This window comes from Lagenorhynchus albirostris, chromosome 3 (assembly GCF_949774975.1).
Source record: "Lagenorhynchus albirostris chromosome 3, mLagAlb1.1, whole genome shotgun sequence".
NCBI lineage: Eukaryota > Metazoa > Chordata > Mammalia > Artiodactyla > Delphinidae > Lagenorhynchus > Lagenorhynchus albirostris.
Window position 1 is genome coordinate 167,876,715 of NC_083097.1, and position 27,832 is coordinate 167,904,546.

At 53.1% G+C, this 27,832-nt stretch overlaps 1 protein-coding gene across 3 annotated transcripts; it reads right to left on the bottom strand.

Annotated features, from left to right (window-relative positions):
• Positions 1-967: 967 nt before the first annotated feature.
• On the bottom strand, positions 968-27,707 carry CHAF1A (chromatin assembly factor 1 subunit A). Of its 3 annotated transcripts, none has more exons than XM_060145525.1 (15): positions 27,418-27,707; positions 24,668-24,718; positions 22,515-23,380; positions 16,875-16,931; positions 14,445-14,674; positions 14,169-14,229; positions 13,765-13,833; positions 10,883-11,109; positions 10,194-10,362; positions 9,955-10,035; positions 9,473-9,565; positions 8,474-8,726; positions 7,306-7,796; positions 2,013-2,109; positions 968-1,450 (listed from the first exon to the last, which is right to left on the bottom strand). In XM_060145525.1, the coding sequence occupies exons 1-15, from the start codon at positions 27,467-27,469 to the stop codon at positions 1,350-1,352; spliced, it is 2,898 nt and encodes a 965-aa protein (XP_060001508.1). In that variant the 5' UTR covers positions 27,470-27,707; the 3' UTR covers positions 968-1,349. The 3 variants fall into 3 exon arrangements, with proteins under 3 accessions (XP_060001508.1, XP_060001510.1, XP_060001509.1); XM_060145527.1 differs by lacking the exon at positions 27,418-27,707 and adding an exon at positions 26,955-27,113; XM_060145526.1 differs by lacking the exon at positions 24,668-24,718 and having other exon boundaries at positions 27,418-27,706.
• Positions 27,708-27,832: the final 125 nt, after the last annotated feature.

The following is a 27,832-nucleotide window of genomic DNA, read 5'->3' on the forward strand; positions in this document are numbered from 1 at the left end:
GTCAGGTGGCAACTAAAACGGTTTAAGGCGACGTGACCGCTGCAGGTAGCCACATCACAGGTGGAGTCACACCTGCGTCCTCTCCCTGTGCCGGCACTCAGCTGCACCCCACATGCAGCATCTCGTCCTGGATGGGGCCAGGGTCCTCACCCCACAACTGGGGTGCTTGTCAGCCCCACCCGTGCAGAACTGGAGAGGAATGGGACCCCTCCGGGAGGATTGGGGTGCTGCCAGGAGAGGCAGGCCCGGCAGGGACCTGGCCACCACACGGCAAGCTCCCCGTGGCTGGGGTTGTGTCGCCCTGTCTCGGGTGCACCCACAGTCAACACTGAACCATTCTTCACAATGAGATGCCAGCCGACTCTTCTCTCTCGGGAACAGCGGCAACAAAGACAGCATGATGTTAAGGGCCGGCAGACAGGAGCCCGGTTCCGATGGAGTCTGTGAATTCTGCCAAAATCTCAGCTGCCCCAGGTCCTCAGAGCATGCTTGAACGCCTCTGCAGGGCCTATCACAGCCCCGTCCGAGGGCTGCTCCAGGGCCTCGGAGGCCAGGGCTCAGCAGGCGCCGTGGCTGGCTCCACGCTGCTCAGCTTCAACACTCCTGAGGGGTGGCCTGACCCAGAGGTCGGTTCTGGAAGCCAGGATTCAGCTCCTGGAGGTTGGGAATACCTCTGCTCGCCTACCCGAGGGGCAGGAGGGATTAACCGGCGTAAACCACCTGCTGAGAAGCCCTCACCTTGAACTAGGTCAGTGGGGAGGTTGAGGATTTCACAACAAAGAGGTGGGACAGCGCTTTTGCAAAGCGTAAAGCTTTATAGACATGCCACATGTCTACGCGTGGCAGGGACGGGGCAGCGGGGTGGGGAGTGGACACCCGACGGCACAGAGCGCTGGGCTCGGGCCCAGGGCAATGGACGCACCACTCACAGAAGTGACGTGTTTGAAAAGACGACAGACATGCTAGGTCAGTCTAGACGATAGTTTATACACATCCATGTCAGGTCCGGATGCCACGCCGCACCCAAGGGGCTTCAATTCATTTACAAGCATCTCATCACAGTGCCTGCCAGGGGTCTGGAGAGCACAACCAGGATTTCCCCGTGCAGGTCATCACATCACAATAATGCTTTATTAAGGGACAGAATAATATGCAGCTTTGGGGGGGAAATTTTTACAAATCTCAAAAAGATCTAATCAAGCATCCTATATGAAACTTTCCAAACTTCCAAGGAGGTCTGCAAAGCAGGACAAAGTGCTCTTTACACAGGAATCGGGACTTTCAAGTATCTGAGTGGCATTGAAAATACCCTAACCATTCTACGTACATACACGGGCCAGTCGGGGCGCTCAGGAGGGGCCGAGCGAGCTGGAGGCCACGAGGCTCTCACTGGTGTTCATTCCCACAGACCCCCCAGCTCCAGGAGTTGTTCCACACGGGGCCTGGATGTCTGCAAAGCAAGAGAGGGAGGAGCTTCAGCCGCCGTGTCCGCTGTGGGGCCGGGCAGGCTGCCCGCTCCTCACTAGAGCTTCGGCCGTGTCCACCTCAAGCCCGTGTGCTTCTGTGGCACTTTCCAGCGGCTTTACCCTTGACCCTCCTGAGCAGGGGAAGCCCGTGGCAAAGATGAGGAAAGTGGGCAGCAAGGCCCAGTGGCTTGCTGGAGCTCATGCTGCCGAGGATGGCCGGCCTGGGGCTCACTGCCCCTGGGAAGCTTGGTTCAGAGGCTGCCCCTCACCAGTGCCGGCGCCCTACCCCGGACCCTCCCAGCTCATCACCACCAACCTTCAGGTCTCTGGTTTCCTAAATGCAGCTTTCAGACCAGGGCAGGCGGCCCAGGGCCTGGGCTGGAGCCTACTGCCCGCACCACCATCAGACCGGCCCGCCCAGCACCTTCCAGGGCCTCCTCACTCAGTCCCCGTTAGTCACAAGAGGCAAGCGGGAGAGTGACCGTAACCATTCTTCCCTTTCCTGCCAGCCTGAAGGAAAAGAGGAGGATTTGGGACCCTTCTCACCCCCAACATCCGAGATGTCCATGATCACACAGTCGCCTTCCTCCTCCTCCTCCTCCTCTGTGTCCGCCTGGAAGCCGTCCAGGTCCCCAGCTCCGACCTGAACAGACAAGGTGCGTGGCCGTCAGCAGCGGCAGCAGCAGCAGACAGGGACGGTGTGAGCCCTCCCGCCACCCACTTCCCTACTCCTGACCTCCTCTGCCCATCTTGGCAACAAAGTTTGAGGAGTCTGTTTGATGGGTTATGATCCAAGGAAACTTTGGGGGAGTTCTCTCAAATGAACTAATTATGTTCATATTTCTGAAAACTACCCCCATCGTTATTTACCTGATTACAAAAATAATTTGTTTATTGTTTTTGAATTAGAACTCTGGGTTTCCGGTTTGGTTTGAAAGAGAGATGGATAAAGCACACACTTTCTCTGAATTATGATTTGGACTAAGTGGCTGAGAAATTAGTTGGTCAGTGTTTCTTCTCTGCCCAACAGCTTCATCCCCTCTGCCTGATGCTTGGTAACTCTCCCTCTGATTGAGGCTCCGAGGACACCATCTGCACCCTTGGACAGGGGTTGGGAGGGGTGGGAAGGCTCTACGGAGGGTGGGATTTACAGTGAGATTCCCAGGCTGTTTTCATTGGCTTCCACCAGAGGGAACAGAGAGAGAGACTGTGGAAAGTAACAGGACCGACTTTATACATCACCCATCCACACACGGCTCACACTCTGTACATGAACAAAGAGCCAGCAGAGGCGGTGGAGTTGGGGCTACTTCCGCGGGGAGGCTATTTCTCAAAACACTCCTGGAGCTCCTCTGCTACAGAAGTCTCCGTTTGCCTGGAAAAGGGACGACAGCACACCGGGGCTGTCCGCCTTGCCCACAGTCCCCCAGCCTGGCCGGCAGACGGGGTTCAAGCTCGCAGCCCCCTCAATGCTAGTGTAAGAAGCTCCACGCTGGGCTCCTCGGGCTGGGAGCCACCGAGGCAGGAAAGGCCCCAGGCAGGCAGGGGCACCACTGGGGATGCTGTGGGCAGTTTCCAGCTACCTGTTTCAAGAGAGCTGACTGGCCAAGACGAACAGACAGCGCAGCTCTCCCCCACACTGCCCTGGAGGCACTGGTTTGGGTCGGGTGAGCGACGGGACAGATGTGTCTCTTGGAGCTCTCCCCAGCCCCTGGGCCCTCCAGACAGGAAGCCAAGGGCAGACAAATGAGGACTTCTCGGAGGAACCACCGCCCACTGCCCTGCAGGCACGCGACAGGTTTCAAGCCTCTGAAGTGAGGGTTCAGGACGGCGCCCCAAGTCCTGCTGCGCTGAGGGCCATGGGACAGCTCGCCACGCTGCTGTCACTACTGCAGGGGAGGGTGGAGCGCCGGAAAGTGAGCCTCCGGAGTAGGAAGACACTGAACCACAAAGCATGGAGACTGGAAAGGGCAAGTGCAGCCCCTGCCCATGTAAAAATAAGACCAAGGCCGAAGGGTTGAGCTGCCGTGGGGCCACACACACGCTTGGTGGCAGAACTGGCACCTGACCTCAGCCTGCTCGATTCACTAGATCGTGGTACCTTGTAAACCCATAAGGTAGCATGGCTACTTTGAACTCTAAATGAAAAGAGTTTAGAATTCCCACAAATTGAAAAAGCCCAACCCAAGCTAAACTATTCATATGCATTTACAGTTTAGCAACAATTACCCCCAAGCGTGTGGAAGGATCAGTTAGTGGCTTTACCAAAACGCAAGGGGAAGCATTCCGCATGCTCCCAGGCCTCCTCCAATCCCGACCTCAGAAACTTCCACCCGTGGCTCCCACTTTATGCTGGTGCCGTGCAGCACAGGCCCTGCTCAACGCACACCCAGAGCTATCCTCCCACCCGCCCTTCCAAATCAACCAGCATTTTGTCGGTCAAGGTCTCATTGAACCAGCCTCTCTTGCAGCTGGGGTGGCTATGCCAGAGCATTCCAGCCAGAAAGATAAGGTGGAAGTCTGCCTCCCCTCCAGCCAAATGGGAATCCTCCCCAGGGTGGGCTTGGCCATCCTCGTCTTGCTGGCTAGAGGTGCAGCAGCCGTTCTGCCACCATGAAGACAAGGCCACAAACTAAAGCAGGAGGGAGTGCGACAGGAGGTGCTTGGCCCTGGATGACAATGTTCACAAGCTCCGGACTTCTTGTTGCTGGAGACATACTCCCATGAGTTTAAGGTGACGCAGGGGGCTTTATACTTGAGGCCTGCACAGTCCCAGGGGACCAAGTGCTGTCACAAGCAGGGTGTCCCACCTTGAGCACTCAGAGGAGCAGCTGGGATGACTCCCCACCACCCTGAAGAGCCGGTGCTCTGAGCTTCCCTTCCTGAGATGCACCCATTGTGCTGGCCCACGCTGTGGTCCTGGGGCCTTCCCACGGGATTCCCTGAGAAGGGGCTTTTAAACTGCAGACTTTAGCACCTACCCCACACCCACTGAATCAGAACCGCTGGGGCCAGCACACCCAGAACCACCGGCTGTGTAGCCTTCCGTGTGTCCCCACCACACCGCAGAGCCTCTTCAAGGCCTGTGAACGGGGAGAAGCCACACTGACTGCTGTTCACGTGTGTCTCGTGGGATGAAAGGCGTCACTGACTCTCATGAATCAACCCCTCTCACCTGAGGAGGGGCACCCAGTTTATGTGGGAGCATCTTCTCGTTCCTGGTAGCTCAGTAAACAACGAAGCACCAATGAAACGTAAGAATCCACGTCAAGTGCCTGGCGTGAGGAGTAATAAGGGCTAAACAGTCGTTTTCCACGTAGAGAAACACAGGCAATGAACACGTGTGGGGACGGCCACACCAGGAGAGGAAGAGCAGAGGGGGGCTCAGGAAGATAGCTGTGTCTCTTGCGAGAATCTAAGGGAGGGCTGATGGGGGCAGGAGCCCACGAACACTGCTTGGATAAGGACACTAAGGAGGTCTTCCAGACCCAGCCCCTTTCAGACGGGCTCTCTGGCCAGTTTCAGCCAGAGCAGCCACACTCGCGGTCCTGCCAAGATTGTCTGGCTAATGACATCGACCGTGAAAAGGCTCTGCGGCTTGAACACAGCTTGAACACATAACGGATTGTTTTGGGTCAAGGCCCAGGGAGGGAAGTGTTCGTGGGGCTGGGGCCTCCAACTCCTCACCAGGTGGGCTCCCCCAGTACCAAGCCGTGTCCACAGGCCTCACAGGGACAGGGGCTGAGGAGTGGCAGGAACAGCCGGCATGACCACACCGGACGGTTCTGACGGTCCCTCTTGCTGTGACAGTTTAGGAAGCAGATTTACGTCGCACCTGAGACCTCATTGGTCTGTGGGCTGCAGGGAGAAGGCTAAACATCACTCCAGGAGCCGTTGCCCCCCGGCCCTGCCCCGGGCCTCCTCACCTCGCTGGCCACACACTAACAGCAGAGGAGCAGGGGGCGGGGGGGGGGGCAGGGGTGGGGTGCACACCGGCTCTCCTCTGTCTCCGTCACCACCCAGCCTTCAGCAGCAGCTCCTGGAGTGGCAGCGCCCCCGAGGAGAGCCCGGGCTGTGAGTGGAAGACCCAGCTCCTCCTCGTAAAATCAAGTCTCCCCACATCTCTAGGTCTGTGAGACGCCTGCTTCAAGTGAGGACCCAGTGGGTTTCCCTGGTGGTGCAGTGCTTAAGAATCTGCCTGCCAATGCAGGGGACACGGGTTCGAGCCCTGGTCCGGGAAGATCCCACATGCCGCGGAGCAACTAAGCCCGTGCGCCACAACTACTAAGCCTGCACTCTAGAGCCCGCGAACCACAACTACTGAGCCTGCGCACCACAACTACTGCAGCGTGCATGCCTGTGCTCTGTAACAAGAGAAGCCACCGCAATGAGAAGCCCTCATGCCGCAACAAAGAGCAGCCCCCCGCTCACCACGACTAGAGAAAGCCCATGTGCAGCAAGAAAGACCCAAAACACAACCAAAAGTAAATAAGATTTTTTAAAAATTAGAGGCTTACCTGATGGCACAGTGGTTAGGAATCCACCTGCCAATGCAGGGGACACAGGTTTGAGTCCTGGTCCGGGAAGATCCCACATGCTGCGGAGCAACTAAGCCCGTGAGCCACAACTACTGAGCTTGTGCTCTAGAGCCCGTGTGCCACAACTACTGAGGCCGCGTGCCATAACTACTGAAGCCCGCGCGCCTAGAGCCTGTGCTCCGCAACAAGAGGAGCCACCACACTAAGAAGCCTGCGCACCGCAACGAAGAGTAGCCCCCGCTCGCCGCAACTAGAGAAAGCCTGCGTGCAGCAACGAAGACCCAACGCAGCCAAAAGTAAATAAAATATAAGGAATAAAATCTATCTTTAGAAAAGAAAAAAGTGAGGACCCAGTGCTCACACCACAAGGTTTCCAGTAAGTGTAGCTACAAGATGAGACTCATTCACGCCCACATTCCAGTAAGAGAAAGAACAATCAAACGTGGACCCAGGCCGAGGCTCGGGCCCCAGCCTCTGGACGTCCAGGCAGCACTGGAGACTTCACTCTGGGGACCAGCGTCTCTCAGGAAGCCCGCCCACCACCAGGCGAGGGCAGGCCTCTCGCAACACGTGTCCCCATGGGGCCACGCGCTTCCTCCTCCACGCGCTGTCAGGCTGCAAGCACGTGGCTGGCTGTCCGCTCCACCGACTCCCATCTCTGTCTCCCATTAGATGGTGTTTTGCTCACCACTGTCTACAAGGCCTAGCAGGGTACCTAGTGCAGAGCAAGTGCTTAATAACTGTGTTAAATGAGTGCAAAAACTAAATAAAAGCCACGACGTGGAACGTTATTCAGCACTAAAAAGAAATGAGTTCTCAAGCCATGACAACACAGGGAAGAAGTTTAAAGGCACACGACTAAGTGAAAGAAGCCCATGGAAACACTAAACGGATGAGTGGCTGCCAGGGGTTGGAGGGAGGGAGGGATGAATAGGCGGATCATGGGGGTTTTTAGGGCAGTGACGCTCTTCTGCATGACACTGTAATGCTGGATACAAGTCCTCATACATCTGTCCAAACCCACAGGATGCACAGCACCAAGAGTGAACGCTAGTAAACCACAAAGTCTGGGTGACAGTGACGTGCCCACGTAGGTTCATCAGTTGCAACTGCTGCACAGCTCTGGCTGGGGACACTGATACTGGGGGAGGCTGTGCGTGGCGGGGGCAGGGGGCGCACGGGAAATCTCTGTGCCTTCCCCTCAATTTTGGTCAGTTTTGTCACCTCAATTTTGCTGTAAATTGAAAACTGCTCTAAAAAGAAAGATTGTTAAAGGTAACAAAGCCGCTGTGGGGTCTCACCTGCCCATCATGCCGGCGCTTCTTCATGAACTGCGTGATGCACATGCTGCCCACCGACTTCCTCTTGAGCGAGACAGGCGTCCCCTGGCTGGGCCCTGCGGCGGGGACGCTGCCACTGTCCTCCCTGGTGGCCGAGGGCACTGTGGTGACGTAACTCCACTGGCAGGGCACGGGCAGGTGCTCCTGGGCAAAGCTCTTTAGCACCTGTGGGTGGACGTACCAGCACATCCTGTAGTCGGGTCTCTTCTCATACACTGAGTTCTCAGAAATAATCCGCTTGAGCCTGGCCTTGGAGGGGACGGCGGTGTCCTCGCCGGCGGTGGGGGTCTGTGGGCGGGAATGGCCAGGGCTCGGGGGGCTGGCGGCGCTGAGCTCAGGGCTGCCGGCGTCCTTGCTGAGCAGTCCTCGGCGGCAGCACTCCTGGAACTCCCGGATGATCACTTTGCTGCCATTCACGTTCCCGTGCAGCAGCGGGAGCAGCTGGGCCAAAACTGGCAGGAAGAGGGGGACATGAGGATGAGACTCGGGGCGGGATGGGATAAATGTGGCACCCGGGTTCCCCAACCTGTCACCGAGGCCGAGAAACACGGTCAGCTTCGGGTGGCCTTTTTTTCCCTTCTGGTTTTATTGAGATATAATCAACACACAGCACCGTGTAAGTTTAAGGTGAGCAGCAAAATGCTTACTGACATCATGAAATGACCAACCACGATAGGTTTAGTGCGGGTGGCTTTTTATGGGTGGACTTAAGACACGTGAACTTGCTCCAGAAGAGATTCTGAGAGGCCCAAGCCCCAGGAGGCAGGACTCGTTGCGATAAACTGTCATGTTTCACTTCATGCGCCTGTTTCCTTAGTTAACAGTCCTCACGTTCTGCTTCTGAGTGGCGGGCCCTCCCTGGCTTTGAAGAGCTAGGGATGTGTGTGCTGGTTGGGCAAACAGGCCGACTGAAGTGGCTGCCCTGTGCTGCTCCCGTGAGTGTCACAGAAAGGACACACGTGCTCAACAAGCGCTGGCTTTGGCTATTTTTTTGAAGAACTTCTGAATTACCACGCCACGTGCCTAGGAAGTCTCCTGCCTGCCCCGGGCCTGGAACTCCCTGGGCCTGGAGGAGGTGGGAGCCCGAGCCCTCCGTCCCCACCCGTCCCCACCCGTCCCCAGCACTCACTCTGCTGGTCCTTCTTCTCTTTCTTGGAGGCCTTGGGTGTCTGCTCCTCCTCGGGGGGCGCGGTCTCCAGCAGGCAGGCCGTGAACTGCTGCAGCACCTTCAGGTCAGCTCCACTATCCCTGTCGGCCGCCCAGACACAGCCGATCTTCACGGGCTGGAGGATGCGGAACCTCTTCCCCTTGGCCAGAAACTCGTCCCACTCCTTGGCCTTCAGTTTCTGGCGAACCTTGTGGTTCTCCGGGTCGGCACACTCCTTGCAGGTTAGAGAGGAGCAGACGCTTGCTCAGGGTCCCCCTCCCCGGCACCCGTGGTCCCAGTCTCTGGGGCAGTGAGGGCACATGCAGGGGCAGGCCGGTGAGGAACGGCGCCCACCCAGCTTCCAACCCCCGATGGGTGATGAAACGGGCACAGTATTTTCGGATTGAATGATAACTGGCACTTTCCCCCATTTGGTACCTTAGGTGCATCTGTCCCCTCTGGCCATCCCTGGGTAGTCACAGGTATTTTTTATTACCTCGCCAGTAAGCCTCTTAACGCCACTGTGGGTTTTCTGATTAACATGTGATCCTGAAGCTGAAATCACCATGCCCGGCCCTCTCCCACCCCAGACTGGTGCCACTGTCTAAGGCAGATACACTGCGGGCCCAACGAGACCTGTCTGCCTCGTTGGCTGGGAACGTACGAAGAACACAGGCCCTGCAAGTCTGGCTCTGAGACAAGTCACTCCCACAGTGGCATCAGCCCTGTCAGCTTCCCCACTACCCAAACACCACGACCTGGCAGGCCTTCGTGAGTCCTAGAAACGGCTCCCTCAACAGTCCCACCACCTGGCAGAACTGAGAAAGCTGGGTGGGGGGGGGGCGGCAGTGCTGAGCCTCAGGCTGTGGGGAGCGAGGTCTACGTGGAATCGGCCGTGGGGGTGGGCTGAGACCTATGTCACCACCCCCAGGTCGGCGGCCACCAAGCTCCGGACCCATCCCCTCCCCGTTCACCCCTCACCTCAGTTACTCCTTCATCCTCAGACAGGTACCCATGGGGCACGAAGAAACCATCGTCCTCATCCTCATCCTCTCCCACCTCATCGTCGTCATCCTCAAGAAGAGAAAAAAGTACGTTCATGTGTGGAAACAACACATGCTTCACGTAAAATTTTAACCTGTGAACATCTAAGAAAGAAAAAGCCTCCTACTGCTTCCAGTCTCATTGCTGTGCACACCCTGAGGATCAGCCAAAATCCCATTACCCAGCCCCCACATCGTGCTCCAGCGGGGGTGGGGGTCAGGCAGGACACAGATAAGCACGGCCCAGACGTAAAGCAGCGGGAGTGGTGGGCCCCTCGGTGAGGCAGCGAGCAGGCGGGCCCGTCCACCACTAGGCAGGTTACTGCCACCCAGTAAGGTTTTCCCAGAACAGCCGTAAACCCGGATGCTGTGTGTGAGGGAGCCCGGCCCAGAAGCCGTAAGCAGCCCGGCCGTGCTCACCCCTTCGCTGTGGGAGAGGGACTCCCCCGGCTCGTCCTCCTCCCACTCCTCGTCGCTGTCCACCTCGTAGTCAAGGAGGCTCTGAGGGGGCAAACACGCGGTGGTCACTTTCGTCCTCAGGGTGGAAGGGGAAGGCAGAGCACGAAGGCTAGAACACTCAGGGAGTTCCCGGAGCCCAGTGACAAGGGCACACTGGGAAGGAAGTGCAGAGGGTCGGGAGCAGCTGCCCGCACGCTCACCCGGTCCTGGGCCCAGGGGTCCCTCGGGTGGATGACCGTCGTCTTCCTGTTCCACGTCCCCCAGTAGGCCGGCCGGTGGTTCTCGGAAAACTGCAGCAGCTTCATCCTGCCAAACCTCCTCCTTTCGGGGACGCTGTCCACTTTGCTGCTCTCCAAGATCACCACGCCGCTGAGGGGAGAGACCCCTGCTCAGAGGCCCTTCTGTGGCTCGCGCACCCACCACCAGCGGCCTTCCCCCCAGGGCAGCAGGCGGTGATGGGCAGCCCCAGAGCGGAGGCACCACCTGCCCCGAGGCAGGCTAGCATTTACTCCAGGGGCGTGGCGCGAGGAGAGGGAGGAGCCCGACTGTCCAGCAGCTGCCCCACAGCGCGCACCAAGGCGGCATGTGACGGGTAAGCTGGCAAGAGCGGGGAATGTCCCTGCCCTGCCGGGAGGCCGGCACACACAGCCCGCCCTCCAAAGCAGGGCTTTCTGCGAAGCCACCACACCCGGGAGACTCTGGAGGCTCAGGGGAAGCCGGAACAGAGAGGTCTGGGGAAGCAGCCGAGTCTGGGGCCTGAGGCCCGGGTGGGAGAGGACCGGCCAAGGCCACGGGACACAGGAGCGACCAGAACACAGGGGTCTGCCCGGGCCACCGAGGGCTCTCTGACATCACCAACGGGCAAACGGCAGTCTCCGCCGGCACTAACCTGTTAAAAAGCTCTGTGTTCTGGTTACAAACCACGGTGGGCCCGGACCTGAGGGGCCGCCGGCTCTTCAGATCTTTCAGGAAGGAGAATTCGCCGCTCTGCTGCCGGAGGAGCTGGTCTAACTGGTCACAGAGGTCTTGGTCGAAGGCGGTCCGACAGCGAGGGGCGAGGACCATGTGCTCTTTGATTTCAAAAGGGGCAAACTTCCCACAGGAACCGGCCAGGGTCTGAAATGGAGAAGGGGCATGATGGCACCTCTACTGCGACACACCCGCACACAGCAGCGGTGAGGAGGAGCCGCCGGAAGTGAGGCCCGGTGCTTTCGAGTCGTCCAGGTTGGGAGGTCAGAGGAGACGCGTACACAGGCCACACGCTGCTTGATGGCATTTACGTGGGTTTCTGGAAAAGGCGAAACTACAGGGCCAGAGACTGTGTCGGCAGCCGCCAGGGCTGAGGTGGAAGGAGGGAGCCGTCTCGGGGGAAGGAAATCCTCTACATCTTGATGACGGAGGTGGCTGCAGGGCCCTGTACATCGTCAGAACTTGCTGATCAGTACTCCTGAAAAGGACGGATCTCACTGGATTTTTTTTTTAAGGATAATTAGACCTTGATGAGCAAACAGAGACCTAGGAGGGTGACCCGCCACACTGTTACAAGATGACTCGAAACAGAGCTGAAGCCTGATGTGAACCTGAAACATGGGTGTCTGTATCCTAAGAATCCTCCTCAGTAAACCCTGGTAGGTTTTTTTTTTTTTGGCTGTGCTGGGCAGTATGTGGGATCTTAGTTCCCTGACCAGGGATGGAACCTGTGTCCCCTGCATTGGGAGTACAGAGTGTTAACTACTGGACCTCCAGAAATTCCCAACCCTGGTAGGTTTGAGTTCCCTTCTTAGAGCTCCTTCAGCATCGTGAATGTCTGTGTCAGCGGATCCTGAGGGTGGCAGCAAGTGAGGACAACATGGGGGGTCAGGAGGAGCGTGTACGTCTCTGAGATTGGGTATAAGAAGGCCAGCCTTTCACCCCAGCAAGAAAACAACAGCTGAGGCCAGCACCCTCACTGTGGGTCGCATGGCAGTGTCACCCAGGAACTGTTTAAAATCCTGATGCCCAAGCCAGGCCCATCAGGTTCTCTGGGATGGGATCCAGGCTCCAGTGATTTTTTTTTTTTTTTTTTTGCGGTACGCGGGCCTCTCACCGTCGCGGAGCTCAGGCTCCCGACACGCAGGCTCAGTGGCCATGGCTCACGGGCCTAGCCGCTCCGCGGCACGCGGGATCCTCCCGGACCGGGGCACGAACCCGTGTCCCCCGCATCGGCAGGTGGACTCTCAACCACTGTGCCACCAGGGAAGCCCCAGGCTCCAGTGATTTTTAAAGCTCCCCGGTGAGTCCAACACACAGCCAAGGCCAAGAACCAGCAGACTGTTCTCCTCACTAACAGCTGCTGGGAACATCGGGTATCCGTACGGGGAAACATTAGGGCCACGCCCCAATCCACGGGCACAAAGAATTCCAGCTAAGCTAAGGAACTAAATAAACATAAAAAAACAAAACTTAAGCTAAAAAAAAAAAAAACTGGAAAGAATTAAAACTCATCTATAACCACAGGATACATAAGGCTTTCGAAGCAAAAGCCAATTACGATAAAAGAATAAAAATGTTCACATTAAAACGAAAAATTTCTGTACAACGAGACACCATCAACAAGTCAAGGGGGAAGGAATGGACTGAAGGAAGTATGTGTAGTGTACCCCACCAAGAATGAAAACCCAGACTATATAAAGAGCCAGAGATGGGGGAAAAAGCCTATCCTATAGAAACATGGGCAAGAAACAGGAACTAGCAAGTCACAGAAAAAGAAATAAAATGGCAAGCAAACATGAAAAGATGTTCAACTGCACTGAGAATCAAGGAAAAACAAAGTGAAACAAAGATACGTATTTTTCACCCATCAGGTCGGCAGTTATAAGAAAATTCGTCACACCCAGTGCTGGCAGTAAGTAGGCGGAGAGGACATATTTTGACGCACTGTGGGGACGGGAGACTGTCCATCAGCATTTCCTGCTGGGAGGGCACTTGGACAATAACAAATAAAACTCTGTCAACGTTGTGTCCCCCGGACATAGTGGCAAGTCCGCATCCTGAGAGGTGTGCTGGTGACATCCATGCACCACTTGGGGGGGATCAACAGGGGAGGGGGATATCAACAATGATGCCATCCACACCACGACACTTTACGCAGCAACGAAAAAGAATGAAGAGAGGCCAACATGGCAAGAATCCAAGATAGGGCTAAGTGAACAAAGCGGTAACATAATAAATTCATGATTTGTTACCTACATAAATACACATATATACGAAGGGATGCACGCGCCCAGAGAAAGATCTGGAAGGACACCCTTGTATCAGAGGGGGTGGGTCACACCTCTGGAGCATGGAGGGATGCGGGGGATGGAGGTCTGGGGTCTCCACAGGCAGAGGATGGTCTAGAAGGTGACCGGATGGCAGATGGGGAAGCAGAATCCTGTGCTGAATCCCACATGTTTTATGCTCAACCTTGTCTCCTATGTTGAGCAGAAAATCTCCGAGGGTGAGGACCGGGTCTTTCTCCCTTACACCTTCCCACACGGCTCCCACCACAAAACTGTTGACGAAGCAACTTCTAAACGCTTGGCAGTTTTAGCAAACGTGCCACTTTTTGAGCACACAGTGAATGACAAGATATTGAACCTCCAGATCCTACCAGCGATCAAAGCTCCCTGGGCAAGCAGAGGCTCCTCTTGATGAAAGCAGAGCCAGTGGGTCAGAAGACGTCTTTTTATTTTTCAAAAGGAACAGCCTGACAAAGGCCAAAAGTAAAGCCAAAGGAAGCCAGTTGCTCACCTTGGGGGCCTGTGGAGTCTTTGGTTTCTGAAAGAACCTCGTGATTTCCGCCTTCTCGGCTTTAATGCGCTGCAATGTAAGAGAAGAGAAGGATGAGGAAGAAATGAAGAGAAACTGTTTTAAAACATGCAAAAGCCCCTAGAACTGAACCCCAAGCATTTTTAGGTTGAAAGCATTATTTTGATGTTAGCTCTCAAAACCCACAAGTGGGTACCAGGCAGTCTCAAAAGGTCAGAGCTGCAGAAGGACCAGGATGTCAAGTCAGCAGGCACGTGTCAGTCCCTGGGCCCCCCACCCCGCTTCCCACTACCTCCGGGATGATATCCGATATCCAGCAGTAGTCAGGCAAAAGACCCCGCTTCTCAAACACAAAGGAAGATGCAAGTTCTGGGAGAACATGCTACCTTTTCTTCTTCTCTCAACCGTTTCTCCTCTTCCTTTTTCCGCTTCTCCTCCAGCTTAGCCCTAAGAGACATCAAACTCAGTTTCACCAACCAGCACAGGCCCGGCCCACGCCCGGCAATCGTTCCCAAGGCCAGGCATGGGGAGGGGGAGGGGGAGGGGAGAGGGAAGGGGGAGGGGAGGGGGAAGGGGGAGGGGAGGGGGAAGGGGGAGGGGAGGGGGAAGGGGGAGGGGAGGGGGAAGGGGGAGGGGAGGGGGAAGGGGGGTGGGACACGCACTCCAGGGCCTCCTGGCGCTCCTTGCGCCGCTCCTCCTTGCGCCGCTGCTTCTCTGCCTTCTCCTTTTCATCCTTCTCCCGCTTCTCGCGCCGCTCCTTCTCCTTCAGCTCCTTCTCCTCCTCCCTCTTCTTTCTGGCCTCCTCCTTGGCCCGCCTGGCCTCCTCCCTCAGCTTCTCCTTCTCCTCCTTCTCGGCCCGGAGCTTCAGCTGCTTGCCCAGGCGCTCCTTATCCTGCACGGGAGACGGTCCACAGCTCAGCCCCACGGATGCCACAAAGGGCCGTGCCAGCGTCCGGGGGCGGCCATGCGCAAGCGGAGGGGAGGCACAAAGGAACCAGCCCCGGGAGCAGCCTGCTGGTCAGCGTCCTTACAAAGAGGGGGCTTTTCAGTCCACTACATTTCCTTCTGTCATGAGAAAGGCGATGAGGGTTAGCCGACTGCCACAGGACCTTCTGGGCAATTCAAAGTAAGATGCGTTTAAGACACCGTCTTCAAACGTGGGATGAGGGTCAATTTTTACTTAATTAAAAAAGACTAAGTAAGCACCTCTAGGCTGCCTACGCCGGGTACCTGCTGTTGGATCTGAACTGCATTTCTGCTCAGAAAGCTGTGGTGAAATAAAGACACAAAAACACCCACAGGTTTTGCCTCCCTACCTTCAAAACAAAAACATTTTCCTTCCCATCCCCCCAAAACTATTCCAGACAATAGGGTTTCTTTTCTTTCTCTTGAAATGGGAGAGCGGGATGAGACAAGGAGGGGGAACCTGACGAGCAAGTCTTAAAAACAGGAGGGGAACTGAGACTTCCCTGGTGGCGCAGTGTATAAGACTCCGCGCTCCCGATGCAGGGGACCCGGATTCAATCCCTGGTCAGGGAATTAGATCCCACATGCATGCCGCAACTAAGAGTTCACATGCCACAGCTAAGGATCCCGCCTGCTGCAACTAAGACCTGGCGCAACCAAATAAATAAACTAATTAATTAAATATTAAAACAACAGAAACAAAAAAACAGTGGGGAACAGATGAGAACACATTAAAAAATAAAAGAAAAAAAGTTTTTTAATCTTTACAGCCATTTCTCAAAAGAAAAAATTCTTTTTATCTTTAAAACCATTTCTCAAAAAACCAAACGAACAAACATTTCTTGGGATCTGAAAAGGTCAGATGTTAATAAAGGACCCAGAGTGATCTCTATGACTATGGCAGTGCCGTTTCATCACCAGCAGGAGGAAACAGCTAGTTTCTTGGATATTCTTTAAAGCGGGAACATCTTTAATCACATCAGTTCCTCACTCCAAAGAATTCTTATGTGGCCTGGGGCGCTGGGCTATTATATAATTTTGATTTTGTATTAAACAAGTTTCATCTCCCAGACTGAAGGGCATTACCTTCTAACATAGCGCAGGGTAATTCTCAAGGACAGGAACCACCAAAGATGGGCTTCTCACCTTTGGCAGAAGCCCGACAACTCAGCTTTTGGTATGGGCCTATGATCATGCCCTTGTGCCTAGAGAATATCCTACCCTCTGCCCTGATCAACCTTTGCTCGCTTCACAAGAGCCATGGAGGCATGCTGGTAGAGATCTGAGAAAGTCCTTGCCAGGTACCCTCCGCACGTGACTCGTGGGATACCTGAAGAAGGGGCTGGTCTGGATCGAGTAACGAGACCAGCCACGAGTGCCGGGTGGTAAGGAGGAGTCTCCCCCTGCTAACTACGAGGACAGGAGGCTTCTGGAATCAGGCCCTCCCCACTCCCGCCCCACAGGTGCCCATCTCTGAAACTACAATGAAGAATGAGATAAACTCTAAAATCAAACACAGCCATGAGGCAGACGGCACAGGAAGTGCCTGGTGAGCGCACAGCCAACTGTCATCAGCGCCCCTTCCGTGAGCTGGTCGGGGAAGAAGGCCATGGCCTTCTCTGCAATTCATCCAGTAAGGAAGAAGGCCCCTGCACTGCTGGGTGTGAAACATGGTGACCTCCAGATAACAGAATGGAAGACTCAGCAGGGAACCACTAAATAGTAATCACCCATCTGATGTAGGGGCCACCATGGTACAGCGCCTGGGAAGGGATGGAACTTCAATCTACGCGCGTAGGAGGCTGGGGTGCAGGGAGAGCCACTGGGTTCTTTTTAAGACAATTTTAAACTACAGTGGGGCTGCCCAACTATTACGACACTCAGAACTAATTATAATAAGGGCTTAGAAAAGCCTACGTGCAAAACCTTAGGATTCAACAAACCTAAAAATGATGCAACCCATAAGCACAAGGCCCAGTTATGCAAAATGAAGCAAGAATCAAAATAATGCTCAGAACAAGCAGGGGAGAGTGAAAACGGGGCCAGAGAAGGGCAAAGGGCTTTGCTTCCTATTTACTGCAAAAAGCGCACCCGGGGAACTTTCTATTTCAGGGGACATATCTTACTCTTTGCGGTCTCATCTTGTTCTTCTCTGCAGAGCCTCTGACCAATTTCTTACTTATCTGAAAGGAAAGACATTGATCTATAAACATGGGTTGTTTCAATTACTTTCACACGTTTAACATACCGCACAGTCCTTGGGGAGGGCAAGGAGAAAACAATGTAAAACAACAACAGTGAAAACCTTTCCGGGTACCAGTTCCAGCAAACAGAACCAAAACTTCTTAGCTGGGTCACAAACTCCAACGCACGTGGGGATAAAAGGGAAGACTGGGAGGCAGATAACCAAAAAACGTAGGAGGTCAAGCTGGAAATAAGAAGCCACAGCCAGAGGCCTTGGTGTCAGGGAGACACAGAGTGGTAGGTCTGTAGGCACCTGGAGAGGAGGCGCCCTGGCCACAGAGGACGGAGTCTTACAGGCACGCAGCCCAGCACTGCTGCTGCCCCTTCTGCTTCTCCCCGAAGCAGAGGGAGCAGAGGCTGACAGTGGAAATTTCCTGTGTGAGTACAGGCACACCAACACAACGCCATTTTCCCAACAGCATCTGCTCCCTTTGTGGCTCTGTGTCACATTTAGGTAATTCTCACATTTCAAACTTTTTCATCATTATTATACTTGTTATGGTGATCTGTGGTCAGTGATCTTTGATGTTACTATTGCAAAGATAACGACTTGCTGAAGGCTCAGACAACAGCGTTATTTGCAGTGAAGTATTTTTTAATTAAGGTATGTTCTTTTTTCAGACATAATGCTACTGCACACTAAATAGACTACAGTACAGTGTAAACATAACTTTTATATGCACCGGGCAACCAACAAATCCACGTGACTCACTTTATTGTGATACTCGCTTTACTGTGGGGGTGTGGAACCAAATCTGCATTATCTCCAAGGTCTGCTGTAATGTCTACAAATCAACACCCCGTGAGTCAAGTAAGACACGTTTACAGGCTGGATTCCCATGTTTGTACCCCCTGCCCAGCTCAGCCCTGCTTCTTAGAACACAGAGTAAACGCCCAGGAAGAGAAGTCAGCTGGCCAGAGGTGGCAATCTCGTCTAGAACCCCTGTGTTCTAGAGCACAGCATTCTCTATCGTCCTGCTTCAAATTGATCATGGGCTACAAGGACTGACCAAGACGCACGGCTGGACACCCTCACCGTGCTGGCTAAATGGTCCCAGGTAGGAATACGCACAAGGAGTCCAGGCTACTGGCCTAAGCTACCTCCAGAGCAGGGAATCCTGGCGAACAGACCATTCATTGCATGGAAGACCAATGGGGAGAATTCAGGCTGGAAAGAAATACCCACCCGGGCTCATTTTAGACTTGAGGAGGCAGCCAGAAAATGAGACGAGGTGAAAAACCGAAAGCCCACTTCTCTTGAAATTGTCTGACATGCCAACAAAACTATGTAAAAACAGTGCTTCCTCTATCTGGGAAAGCCTCGCCCTAAGACTTCCTACCGAGGAAAACTACAGATTAAGACATCCTTCTTACTCAGGACGCACCGAGTCCTTTCTGGAGTAAGCCTTCCCTCAGGAGGGGGCCGCGCACCGTCATGTGAAAGCCATGTGATTGGGAGAGCGCACAATCCCACCTCACTGCGCAGGTGCCCACAGAAACGCCAAAGCCGTCTTACCAAGGGCTTAAGAAAAAGTATCTGCCTCTCCAGCATACACTTGGCCTGCCAAGCCTGCGGGACTTGAGCCCCACAAGAAAGGATTTAACAGCATGACTTGTAAGGTGCTGTGTCTATATCGTTGTCCTTTGTGTTCAAAGATGGTAGCACCAAACGTGACTGCCAGACTGCTATATGAGGGTGTTTGGGGAGCAAGACGCATCTCTTTGGTCTTGCCCATACTTGTTGAATTTCAGCTGTGGAATCAGTGCCTTTCACAATCGTCCCCTTTGCTGTGAGTCCAGGAATGAGAGAGTTGACGTGACTACCAAGAGCTGGCTTAACGATATCCAACAACAAGAGCAGTTACGATTTTATTTAAAACTAGTATCTCTATTGCTGTACCAGGCACTCGGATAGACCTTACTGAACAGATATAATTTTAATCTTGACCTTTGGCCCAAGTATTTATAAAACACTCTCAAAATATAGGCCACACATTTTACCGACCTGGAACTCAGCTACCAAAAAACAAGATCCAGGATTCCACAATGAGGTTGAAACACACACATAAACTACCCCAAAGAGTCAAGGCAGATATAACCACGTCTGTGAGGTACAATTCCTGCACTTTATTCGGGAGAATCCTAGGGCCCACTCACTCTGATGTGATACATAAGGAGGTCTAATTTCTAGGCCCAGAGCAAGTAAGCAGCAGTACGTGAGGGGAGGAGAGGTGGCTGTGGACAGGCCCCACAGTAGCTAGAAACCTGACAGCAGAGGAGGGACAGCAGGCGGAGGGGAGACACGACCCTAACTGGTCCAGGCATGTGGGGACTGAGAGCAGGCAAAAACTGACACGCCCGTTCCTGTGAGCCTGCAGTTCCACTTAACAACTCAGGGAAGCTCATGACAATTATTGTTTGTCAAGGCCAAGCATTAGAGACAACAGAAATATCCATCAAGGAGAATGACTATGCAAACTGCAGTTTATCCACACCATCACGGGACCATCAGCGTATGATATAGCAGTTAAAAAGAGATCTTCCCATCCCAGTGTAAAAAAATTGCTAAGACACCCTGGAATGAAAAAGAAACATATTTACACTATACGGCCCATGTAAAGAAACAAAAATGATACTGTTTATTCCTAGGGATCTCTCACATACACACCACACAGAGAAATATAAGAGGAAGATAGTGGCAACCTGGGGGACAGAAAAAAGCCAAAGGGGGCTGCAATGTTTCAGTGATCTTTTTTAAACATGGAGAATTTAATACTTGTATAATTTAAATTACCTGGAAAACAGTTCCAGCGTCTGTACAGAGGCAAGCCACAGATTCCAATACCACCACCATATCCACACAATCCTTTATGGAACAATAATCTTGAGTCATCAATAATGTAGGCTGAATTACACATCTAACTGCAAACAAACTGGAGAAATGGTTCTATCCTAGGTGGTAAAAAGCTCTGATGACAAATAGCCATGTTCTGGCTAATCAAGAGACCCTGGATTATCTCAAAAAGGTGTTCCTAAATTGTTTTTCAAAGTCGGACTCTAGATACCTGGGAGTACTTTAAAAAACAACAGGGACTTCCCTGGTGGCACAATGGCTAAGAATCCGCCTGTCAATGCAGAGGACACAGGTTTGATCCCTGGTCTGGGAAGATTCCACATGCCACGGAGCAACTAAGCCCGTGTGCCACAACTACTGAGCCTGCACTCCAGAGCCCACAAGCCATAACTACTGAGCCCGCGTGCTGCAACTACTGAAGCCCGCACACCTAGAGCCTGTGCTCCGCAACAAGAGAAGCCGCCGCGATGAGAAGCCCGCTCGCCACAACGAGAGAAAGCCTGCGCGCAGCAACGAAAACCCAACGCAGCCAAAAATAAATAAATATATTAAAAAACAAAAACGAAACAAAGCTCTCTCAGGACACACACACACACACACACACACACACACACACACACACACACACACACACACACACAATAGAGGACCAGCAAATGCTTAGGGGTTCCAAATGCAGAGATTTTACGATTCCAAGTCCAGAACTAACGGAGCCCAATAAAAACCACACATGTGACATGGTAATAAGAAACAACCTGTAAGCCTTCAACAAGTGTCTGCCTACAGTCTGGAGAGGAGGAGGAGGAGACAGAGAGGGAAAACGGAAGAATAATAGTATTCCCCACAGTCACAGGGGTCAGGAAAAACTTGGGCCCACAGCAGGCAAAGGTGTGAAAGTCAGGTACCAACCATGAAACCAACCAACCAACCAGGAAATCCAGCACTCGCGAAAGGTGAGGAGCTAAACTGGAAAGCTGAGTGTGTGAGGCTCGGGGTGGGCTGTCTCTGCCAGGCCCTCAGGTACCTCCTGGTGATCATTCCATTTTGCTCTCATACCTGTGTTGTCACCCAAAGTCACGGGGCTCTACTCCCATCCTATGGGTGACTGGGGCGATTTCCTGCCACAGGCTGGGTGGCGGGGGTGGGGTGGGGGCCTGAAGGCTTCGCCACCTGCAGTATGAATTATCTGCAAAGCTGTGCGGTAACACTGTCTTCTAGAACATCTCAAAACTCCAAGCCTGTGTTCAGACAAGATTGAGTGTCTCAGAGGCAGGATTTCCTACACGCAGCCCACTTGGTTTCATGTGCTCAGATGTTGCATGGCCACTCAAGCCAGCGGACAAGAAGTAACACTCTTCTGTGACAAGGCCTAATTGCATGGCTCCCCAGTCCTCAGGCTTGGCTATGGGCATAAAAACAAACTTAAAAAAAAATGAAGCTATTAAGGAGAATGGAAACATGTGTACATGTCCTGCTCTCCAGGTTCACTGGCTGTCATGAGTCATGTGACAAAGTAGCTCTGCAAAGCAGAAGCAGCAGTCTGGAAGGATTCTGAGCAACTGGATGGACAGAACAGAACAAGATGGCTGACGGCAAGGGACTCAAACTTGGATTTTGAGAGTCTGGGTAAAAGCTCAGATGGGAGTTTAAAAAATGAGTATGTCAGTCTGCCACATTTAGAAACTTAGAAGGAAAAAAGACAACCCCGCTCTCGATTGATATTTTGTGTACCTAAAGAGGAAGGCATTTTTCCCATTCTCCAATCTCCTCAAGGAGGTAAAAGACAAGAAATGAAACCATCTAGAAAAATAACTAGTCCCTTAGAGATCAAATTTTAGAAAGCAATCAAGGTTGGTGGTTTATGGTCAGATTAAGCAGGTACAGTTAGCAAATGAATAACCCACCCCAGGATCCAATCTTATGTGAAAGCCTGATGTGAACAAACACAAGTGCTACAAAACCAAAAAAACCCAAAGAACACTGTTCAACATGCTTTGGTATTCTTGACTGATTCTATCAGTTTTACCCACAGGACCTCAAGGACAGGTGAGAAGACATCGGCCACTGTGCCACTCGGAAGGCAGTAACAGAAACAGGCATTTCCAAAGTCACCCATCCAGGTCCTTAAACATGGTGCCAGGACTCTCCTGTTCTCGCCATTCTGGGTGAGGTTTTTAAGATGGGCAGGCCGTGCTGACAAGAGCTGACTCTAAAGAATGCCCCTGTTTTATTCTCCTGCCATCTTGGGGTCTCTCCACCAACGCTTACTGTCTGCTTACTGACAGCAACGGCCCTATGAGTCTTGTGTTGGAACAGCAGGCGCGCAGGGAGCTGAAGCTAAAGGCTGAGTCAAGGGTCACAGCCGCCCGCTTACACCCGTTAGTCACTAAAGTGGCTGAGATGACCAGCACCGTTAATTAGGTGTGAACAGCGCTACCAGGATGGCACCGACACACCGGCGACTCACGGAACCATCAGCACATCGCAACGTACACACAACCAAACACCCCAATGGCTTTTGATGCCGGAAAGTCACAGGACTTGGTCTCTGGCGCCACTTGCTCGGCCACGAGCCATCTGGGGGACACAGCGTCCCTGGGTGAAGAGGGAGGGGCCGTACCCAGAAGCCTCTGGATTCCGACGGCACTGATTCGGGGGAGATACTCACTCTGCGGACGGGTGTGGAGGCAGGGAGGGGGCTAGGGCTGCTGTGCTGCTTGGCGGGTGCAGACTGCCCCTCGGGTGAGCTGGTGGGAGAGGAGGAGCTCAGGGACGAATGGCTCAGGACAGAGTCCTCTTCGGGGCTGGACTCCAGCGCCTCGCTCTCGGAGGGCACAGCCTGGCCCGGAGGTGTGGCAGGAGGAGACTTGGCTCGGGTTCTGGCAGCCAGGATATCCTGTAGGACAACCACGGGCACCTTCCCTTTGAACAGGATGCCCCTGGCCCCGCTCCAGCCGTCCTGGTCCTTCTCTGAGCACGTTCTCAGGCCACCGGTCAGCTCAGGAAGGCTTTGGGGCGAGCCCTTCTGTGAAAGTCCCCTCCTCTCCACGCCCCCCGAGTCAGCACCCCCCGCCTCCGTTTTGCACGGGAGGTCTGAAAGGGCCTCTTCGGGAAACGCCAGCTCGTCCTTCTGACTGACCATTGGCAGCCCCCTGTCATCTCCAGCTTCGTCTGTGACCCCGTTTACATTCTCCTGGGAGGGAGAGGCTGCAGAATTTAGCTTATCGTGGCCCATGGTGCCGTCCGGCGGGTCACTCGAGTCCTCCGTCAAATCGATTATGACCACAGTCTGGCCAATACTGGTTTCGACTTGACTTCTTAAAAAGTTATCTAAGGGGCCCTTCCCGTTGACAAGTTTCGGCCTAAAATCTATGTCGGAGCCCATGTGACAGCTGTCCTCCAAGTGGTCCAAAGAGGTCTCTAAACCAGGGACATGACCCTGCACAGGAGCACCCTGAGCGCCCCCCATGTCGTCCAACCCGTCGTCGGTCTTCTCCTTTGAGACAAGATTCAGGCGCTTGAACGGCAGACGAGCTGAAACCAAAAGAGAAGGAGGCCGTCTGTTGAGTGAGAGTGTGAAGAGTGACAATCAATGCTTTAATATTCCACATGCTCAATGAGTAATCGACCTTGCTGTGCTTGGGGGTGGGGGGAATTTCTAAAGTTTAAAAAGGGGTTATCTTCTCATTATGTACTTTTCCAACATCCTAATTAAAAGCAAAAGCAACAAACAAACAAACAAAAAACTGACAAGCTTTCATAGCGGGGACACTGCAAGAATTTCAAAGGAGAAGACACTTTCTGATCTGTTTGAGATTCAGCTCAAATTCCAAAGTTATTTATTATGGGTGGAAATCTCGTTTGAAGATAAGTGCATCTGGCTCTGAAAAGCGAAAGAGATAGATCCATTTGAGGAAAGACTTCGTTCTGCTCCCAGCATCCCAAGCTGTTAGCTCTTCTTGCCAATGAAACAAGTACCCTCCCACTGCATGCCAGCCTTCTGGCTGGTCCCAAGAGATACACAGCAATACCTCAAGAGAGTGAGGAAGTTCAGGTGAGTGACTGCCCAAGAAGTCCACATGTACTCAAATGCCCAAACATCTTATTAACTATTTTCTAATATAATAGACTCAACAAACAAACCTGGTTTTGGTCAGTTTATAAAATTATCATGCCCTTGGATTCTACAGTTTGCCCCTAATTCTTTAACCTCAGAAGACGGTTGCCCTTCTTTTGATTCCCACCAACACCAAACCTGCTATCAGTTGACACAGGAGAAGGCAAACTGCTACAGGGGAACCAGATAACCAAGCTTTGAAAACCAGAAACCATCCTTTTTTATACAGTCCAGCCACTAACCTGGCCTAAGGGTAAATCCACCCCCCTTTTTACGCGAAAAGATTTGAGGACACTTCCTGTAAAACGCTGTTCAACCAGGGGCAGCTGTGCCTGCCATGTCTGGAGACATTAAACGTCACGACTTGGGAGATGAGGCTAGGAATGCTGCTAAACTCTCCACAGTATACAGGACAGCCCCCCGTGACAAAAACATTACAAAATGTCAATAGTGCTGGAGTACAGAAATCCAACTGTAAGGGCGGCAACCTCTGGATATGCTCCTGGCCAACAGCAGTGTAATGAAACGGGTTTCCCAGCTTCCAGTTGTAAGATGCAAATGTTTTCTCTCCTTCAGCCCCTTGGAGGCTTCTGCTGGGGACCCCAAGAGATGGCCTCTGCTCAAGGGGAATTGAAAATATAATTGAGAGGACAATGAAGGATATAAACCAGGAACAAATATTTAACCCATTCCCAGAAAGTTACCTTGTATTAACTTCTTGACTGGAAAAGCTGGTCTGTCTTTGCAATCCATGGCTGTGAATAAGTGTCAGAGGATAAGTTATTAAGTGCTGGAAATAATGAAGTAGCAAACACACATGTAGTACCTACTGTGTACAAAGTGGTTGTCCAGTGTGGCTGATTTCGCCCCTAATCCCACCTCCCCAGGAACATTTGGTGACGTCTAAGGACATTTCTGGCTGTCATGACTGGAGAGAGGGCACAAACAGCATCTAGTGGGTAGGGGACAGGGATACTGCTAAATATCCTGCAACACACAGGACTGCGCCCCACGACAGAGGATTATCTGGCCCCAAAATGTGAATGAGTTGAGAAATTCTGCCCTGGACACCGTCACAGCTCGTTTTCTTTTCCTTGAGCACTTATCACTCTGAGACTTCTGTGTTTATGTCTCCCCCCACCATCAGAACACCAGCTTTATGACAGCAGGGAAACGTGTTCCACACTGTACCTGTGGCACGGGTTCAGGGCCTGGCACATAGTGGGAAACCAATGAACACAGTCACAGGGACAATGAAAAGAAGACTGAGTAAAAGTAGAGATGAGAGAAAACATTGTATCACTGATTTCACCATTCATATGAGCCCAAATCATCCTCCTCCAAACCAACCCCTCCCCACCAACATACCTGTAAAATTAGAATAGGGCTTATTTTCTTTCAAAACAGAGTTTATAAAAGGTACATCTTAAAGCATTTCAAGCTTGCCAAGCTGGAGCTCAAGTGCTATCAAGAAGTGATAAGGGAGAATGTTTTCCTGCACGCACACAAAAAATCTCAAAAAAAGCATAACGATATCAAAGCTGATGCAGAAATGACTATAAATAGAACCAAATCTTTGGATAAATATCTTCAAATGGCTAGAATAAGTTTAGAAGCTGACACCCGCTAGATCTGGCTTGGAAAAGTCTAGTTCAGTTATTTTGGCCAATCTACATTTTTTTTTAAAAAGATACATACAAGTGAGTTTTTTTTTTTTTTTTCGGTACGCAGGCCTCTCACTGTTGTGGCCTCTCCCGTTGTGGAGCACAGGCTCCGGACGCGCAGGCTCAGCAGCCATTGCTCACGGGCCCAGCCGCTCCGCGGCATGTGGGATCTTCCCAGACCGGAGCACGAACGCGTGTCCCCTGCATCGGCGGGCGGACTCTCAACCACTGCGCCACCAGGGAAGCCCCAACTGAGCATTTTTTAAAAGCAGATCAGGGCCTTTTAAAAAACTCAGCTGCCCTTAGATGAAGCTGCTCTCCCCACTTCCAAGCTTGGAATATAAGAAAAGTACTCAGAGACTCACATTTCCTTTCTACCCATTTAAAGATATCATTCTCAAGTTTTCAGTTACCAAAAACATGGATTTCCCCCCATCAGCTGAAGGACACATAATCTTTAGCCACTTAAATTTATTTTTAGGACAACCACAAGGACTTACTGGCATGGCCCTGAGTCACCAGCTTTGACGCAAGTGGAACAGAGGTGACCTGGGGCCCAGAAACAATCTCAGGTCGACATAAAAAGGGATCCCATCCAGGGATTCAGATTGTTCAAAGGTACACATACAAATTAACAAATACTTCTGTATAAACTTACCACTGCTCTTTATCCTGAGATTATATCCCTCCTAATTTTAGTTGGCATTAAAACATCCTTCCCTTTTATGGTGCATGGTCAAAACAGATGGTGCTTTTAAGACTTTTAAATTAAACATGCTTAATGGGTCAAATGACAATCAGTCCCAACTTTATTTATATGAATTCTATGTCTCTTTGAGATCCCGAAGTCTGGAAACAATTAGCACAGTGGTTCTCAGCTAGGGGGCCCCTTGACAATGCCTCGGATACACTTTTGGTTGTCGCAGCTGGGAAGAAGAGGTTGCTACTGAGATCTAATGGGTGGAGGTCAGGGATGCTGCTCGACCCCCCACAGCGTACAGGATGGCCCAATATCAGTAATGCTGAGGCTGAAAAACCCTGAACTAGACTAGTTGATGTCCCTACCAACCCTTAATTCATTCAACCAACCCATCTTTATTGGGCACCTACTATGTACCAGGCATTGTGCCAAGTGCTGGTGGTAAAATGGGAGTCAAGCACGGGAGACAAGCCGTTTGGTCTTCCTTGGTTCACGACCCCACGTTTTGGGGGCCTGCCAGGCGCCAGAAAGCCCCCTCCCAAGACACAGGAAGCAGAAAGACAAGTCTTCACCATGCATATCCGGCAGCATCAAGAACCCGAGACCCCTACCATCCGGGCCGCTTACCTGGGCTGGCCCTGACCCGCAGACGCAGCTGTTCTGGTCCCCGAGCCCGTGTGACCCCGGACCTCAGTTTCCCCACCCGGCCACAGGGCCGCTGCAGGGTTCAACTTGTCCAGGGGACACAAACGCACTCGGTAACCTGCAAACCCGTCCCTTTCGCCTCCCTGGGCCTCAGCTTCCCCTCCTGGCTACACACACACCCGTCACCGCAAAGCGCTCTGGAAGGACAAACTGACGCAAAAGTGCCGGAAAAAAAATGGTTGCGGCTGCAACAATAACGTCAAGGAGGGTGCCCTTCGAACTGCAAGGCCCTTCCTCGGGATTGTTAACGGCTCCACGGACCGAACGCCAGGCGGGGAGGAGCGGGCCCAGGGCCGGCAGGCCCGTCCGCCCCCAAACCGCCGCCTCAGTCCGCACAGGCCGCGCGCCGCGACCCCCCTTCCCCTCGGCGTGGGCCGGAACCGACCTGCGGCCGCTCCGCGGGCGCCCGGCGCCCCGCACTCCGGCTCCTCCAGCATTGCTCTGGCGGCGTCTCGAGCTCCCCTCAGGCGGCGGAGGCGCGGGCTCCGCTCAGGCGGCCGCTGCTGCTCGCCCTCCCGCCCGCGCCGCTACTGCCGCGGCCGCAGCGCTCGTATTTGGCGGGAACCGCGGCGACCCCCGCGGCCCACGCGCGGATTGGGTGAGACCGAGTCACGTGACGGTCCTCCTCGGGAAGAGGGGAGCTCCGGGAGCATCCTCGCGAGAGCCGAGGCTTCCATTGCTCCCATGGCTCCCCTATTGATATTCCCGCGGTGGGCGGGGCTTCTTCTCGGCCGCCTGTCGTTGGCAGGGAGCAGGCGCCCTGCGATTGGTGGTGGGTGGTGTCAAGTTGAGGGCCAGAC